Source organism: Chrysochloris asiatica, unplaced genomic scaffold, assembly GCF_000296735.1.
Source record: "Chrysochloris asiatica unplaced genomic scaffold, ChrAsi1.0 scaffold00446, whole genome shotgun sequence".
Classification (NCBI taxonomy): domain Eukaryota; kingdom Metazoa; phylum Chordata; class Mammalia; order Afrosoricida; family Chrysochloridae; genus Chrysochloris; species Chrysochloris asiatica.
In genome coordinates this window covers 641,248-645,485 of record NW_006408964.1, presented here as the reverse complement: position 1 = coordinate 645,485, position 4,238 = coordinate 641,248, and the positions used below count along the sequence as shown (strand labels likewise).

The 4,238-nt window shown below is 47.1% G+C and overlaps 1 protein-coding gene across 1 annotated transcript in view; it reads right to left on the bottom strand.

Moving 5' to 3' along the window:
• ARSD (arylsulfatase D) overlaps positions 1–4,238 on the bottom strand; it is a 24,412-nt gene that overhangs the window by 19,493 nt on the left and 681 nt on the right. Inside the window, exons 2-3 of the mRNA XM_006877242.1 lie at positions 2,772–2,921; positions 557–678 (exon numbers count right to left, since the gene is read on the bottom strand). Coding sequence (XP_006877304.1) covers positions 557–678; positions 2,772–2,921 — 272 coding nt within the window. The remainder of the gene's footprint in view (positions 1–556; positions 679–2,771; positions 2,922–4,238) is intronic.

The following is a 4,238-nucleotide window of genomic DNA, read 5'->3' as shown; positions in this document are numbered from 1 at the left end:
GCTGCTGCTCCACACCCTACAGTGTATAGGACGGTCCCCACCACAGAGAATGACCAGTGGGTGGAGACCAGGGATGCTGTCCCACACCCTACAGTGTACAGGACGGTCCCCACCACAGAGAGTGACCAGTGGGTGGAGACCAGGGATGCTGCTCCACACCCTACAGTACACAGAATGGTCCCCACCACAGAGAATGACCAGTGGGTGGAGACCAGGGATGCTGTCCCACACCCTACAGTGTACAGGATGGTCCCCACCACAGAGAGTGACCAGTGGGTGGAGACCAGGGATGCTGCCCCATACCCTACAGTGCACAGGATGGCCCCACCACAGAGAATGACCAGTGGGTGGAGACGAGGGATGCTGCTCCACACCCTACAGTGCACAGGGTCACCCCAGACGCTAATCCTGAACCAAATGTCAATTGGAAGGAGATGATTCAGTGATAAGTGATCTTTTCCCATGTTCCCCTTCATTTTAACTGTCCTACCCCACTGAGAGACAATCTGATAAGGAGACACAGATGTTACTGCCCCCTGGTTCCAAGGACACCCACCAGACCGGAAGGAGTGTCTCCCGGTGAGGAAAGCAGCTCGACTCGGGGTGCAGAGGGGTGCAGCTGCCAAGTGCTGGGTGAACCTCACTCCTTCCTCAGCAAGTCGGTCAATATTTGGTGTCCTGGAGAAACCACATGAACGTCAGTTGCAAAGCAGGGTGTGGGGTGGGGAAGACACTGGCGGACACAAACCAAATATCATTCCCATTGCATCTAGTGGATTCTGACTAACAGTAATCAACAAGTGTCAGAGTAGATCTGTGATCCACAGAGTTCTCAATGGATGATTTTGTTTTATAAGGAGATAGCCAGGCTATCGCTGAGGCATGTTTGGGTGGACTCAAACCTCTAACCTTATGCTTAGCTGTGAAGAGTTTCACCATTTGTGTCACTGTGGGAGTACTGGGTAGAATTGTGTTCCTCCAAAGATACACCCAAGTCCTAACCCCAGGAACCTTTATGAATGAGACTATGTTTGGAAAGTGATAAGTTTAGAATCTTGAAATGACACCTTCATAGATTATTAGGTTGGGTCCTACATCCAAAAGATATAAGATGACAAATCTCAGGAAAAGACAGTAAATGCCACGTGAAGGCAGAGACAGAGATGCGAGAGATGCAGCCACATGCCCAGAAACACCTGGAACCATCAGAAGGTGGAAGAGACCAGGGAGGACCCTTCCCTAGATCCTCCAGAGGGAGCCAGCCCTGCCCACACCTGGATCTCACACCTGTGTCTTTGCAGATATAATTCATTTAACATGAGGTCAGGCGGGACCTGATCCTATACGAGTGATGCCCCTATAAAAGAGGAGAGGAGACATAGAGGGGAGCCGGCCGTGTGAAGATGAGGCAGAGATGGGAGAGATGCGACCACAAGCCCAGGAATGAGTACCTGCGGCCACCAGGAGCTGGGAGAGAACCTCCCCTAGAGGCTCCGGAAGGAGTGTAGCCAAACCCACACACTCCAATCTCAGAATTGCGGTCATATCCGTTGTTGTTGTTGTTGTTGTTGCTAAGTGCCCTTGAGTAGGTTCCGACTCATAGTGACCCTGTATATGGTTTCCAAGGAATGGCTGCTGAGTTTGAACCGCCGACCTTGCAGTTCAATCTGACCATGAGACCAAGTGTTTATCCTACAGCACCAAGCTAGGACTCTGCTCTCCAGAACTGGGAGAGAATAAACGTGTGTGTGTTTTTTTTTTGTTTTTACTTTTCATTATTATTGTCTTTTATGATCAGCATGTTTATAAATATTTCTTTGGGGAATAATTGTTTTTGTTAAATTACATGCTGAAACAAAGTACAACATCAACATTATGTAGCGTCTCCAAGTCTGTCATCTTTACAGAAAATGACTGCATCGTCTCCCTCTCTCATGGAGCAGCCGGTGGGTTTGAACCACCAATCTTGTGGTTCAAACTGATCTTGACGTCAAGTGCTTATCCTATGAGGCCACACCAGGATTCCATTACTCCGTTTTTTAAATTTTTTTATTGCTTTTAATTTTGCTTGTGTATTTTGACATTTAAAAGTAAAAAAATATTTTATGTAGCCAAATATATTGGTCTTTTGCTCTCTGGTTTTCATTGCTTGTATGCTAAGGAGATTTACCCTTTTGACAAAATGATTACAAAAGTCTTGTTGGTAGAATTTGTAGCGGAAGGTGAGTGGCGGCTCCAGGCAGATGCTCTGTCTAACGCTATGTCTAACTATCTTGAGAAGGGCGAAGAAATCTTTTTTTGTTGTTACCCAAACAAAAGCAAATCCATGGGCTCTGAGACCAGTGAATTCTGACACCTAGCTACCCATTGGGACAGTCAGAACTGCCTCACACAGTTGTCATCTCTATAGAAGCTGAGTGTCTCATCTTTCTCTCTCAAGCAGCAGCTGGTGGGTTTGAACTGCCAGTGTTTTGGTTAGCAGCCTACTGCCTTAACCCCCGAGCTACCAGGGCTCCTTTCAGTGAACCCATTTGTGGTACTTCTGTGACAGTCCCAGGAGACCCATACAGTTCCTACAACAGTCCCACACTTGTTTGATAACTCCAGGGGTCTCTTTTTCTGCTGGGAAACCTGCCAATTTCTACAGGCAGAATGTAGACACACATTCATATAAGGAGGCTTTGAACCTTTCTGAGAAAATCCCATTATCTTTTCATTCCATTTCTCCCTTGAACTTTGTGAAGCCTCAGGTTACACACCACTAACTTTACCTCAGCGTGTCATTTCCATAGCAACCAAGATCTCCGATGCCAAGGTCGTCAGCCAGGATCAAGAGAATGTTGGGTTTAGAGGTTTTGTCTGCTTGGAGCTCACAGGGTCTCAGAAGCAAACAGCTAGTGAGCAGAAGCCTATAAAAGTCCCTGCAAAACAAAAGGCAGAAAAAAAAATGTTTCCGCGACTGAGAAACATGAGTTCTTGTTGTTAAGTGCCATGGAGTAGATTCTGACCCACAGCGACACTGTAGAGGGTTTCCAAGGAGCAGCTGGTGAGCTTGAACTACAGACCTTGCAGTTCAAACTGACTTGATGCATTAGCCCACATTGCCACACCAAGACACTGAGAAACAAGTATCAAATGGCTTGGTGCAAAGAAAGGCACCAAGTTGTATACGAGTGCTATGTGTCTTCTAGCTGATTCCAAAGGAGCTCTGGTTACAAATCGGGCTGCTAACCTCAAGGTCGGCAGTTCGAAATTGCTAGCTTTTCCGCAGAAGAAAGATGAGGCTTTCTACTCCTATAAAGATTTGCAGCCTCGGAAACCCTGTGTAGGGTCACTATGAGTCAGAACCAACTCCATGGTACATAACAACAACAAAGCTGATTCCAATTCATTGTAATCCCAGCTCAGATTTTTCAAGGCTACCTCTTTAAGGGGAGGTACCTCTGATTGCACAATGGGTTAAGGGTTGGCATTCTACATAAACGGTCCAAAGTCCTAATCCACCAGCCATCCAGCCAAGGGAGAAAGATAAGGCTGTCAGCGTCTGTAAAGATTTACAGCCTTGGAAACGCTATACAGGGTTCCTACACAGAAACTGACTCTGCCGTACAGCACCACCACCGGGTTACTGGAGTCCTGGTGTAGCTTTATAGGACCATCAGGGGCTGCTAACTGCAAGGTTGGAGGTTCAAACCCATCAGCAGCTCCTTGGAAAACCTATACAGGGTTGCTATGAGTCAGAACTGACTCGACGGCAGTTAACAACAACAAGGAATCCTGGTGTGGTGCTGTGGGTTAATGTGCTGGCCTGCAAAGTCGGTTTGAACAGCAAAATCGGTGATTCAAGCTCACCAGCTGCTCCTTGGAAACCCTATACAGGGTCACTAAGAGTCAGAACTGACTCGATGGCACTTAACAACAATGACAATGCAGGGTCACTATGAGTCCTGGTGTGGTGCTGTAGGATAAGCACTGGACTGCTAACTCACCTGCTGCTCCTAAGAAATCTTATACACGGTCACTGAGTCCAAAGAGAGTAGATGGTGCTTAACAACAACATAGGGCCACTATGGTTGGAATAGACCCAGGGCAGTAAGTGGGTAATCTATAATGGGGCAGATCGCCAGGCCTTTTCTTCGCTGCACAGTAGGGTAGGTTCCAACTCACCACCTTGAGGTTAGCAGACAAGCATTTACACACTGCACCGTTCCATGTCGGTTTTTTTAATCCTTCGTTTC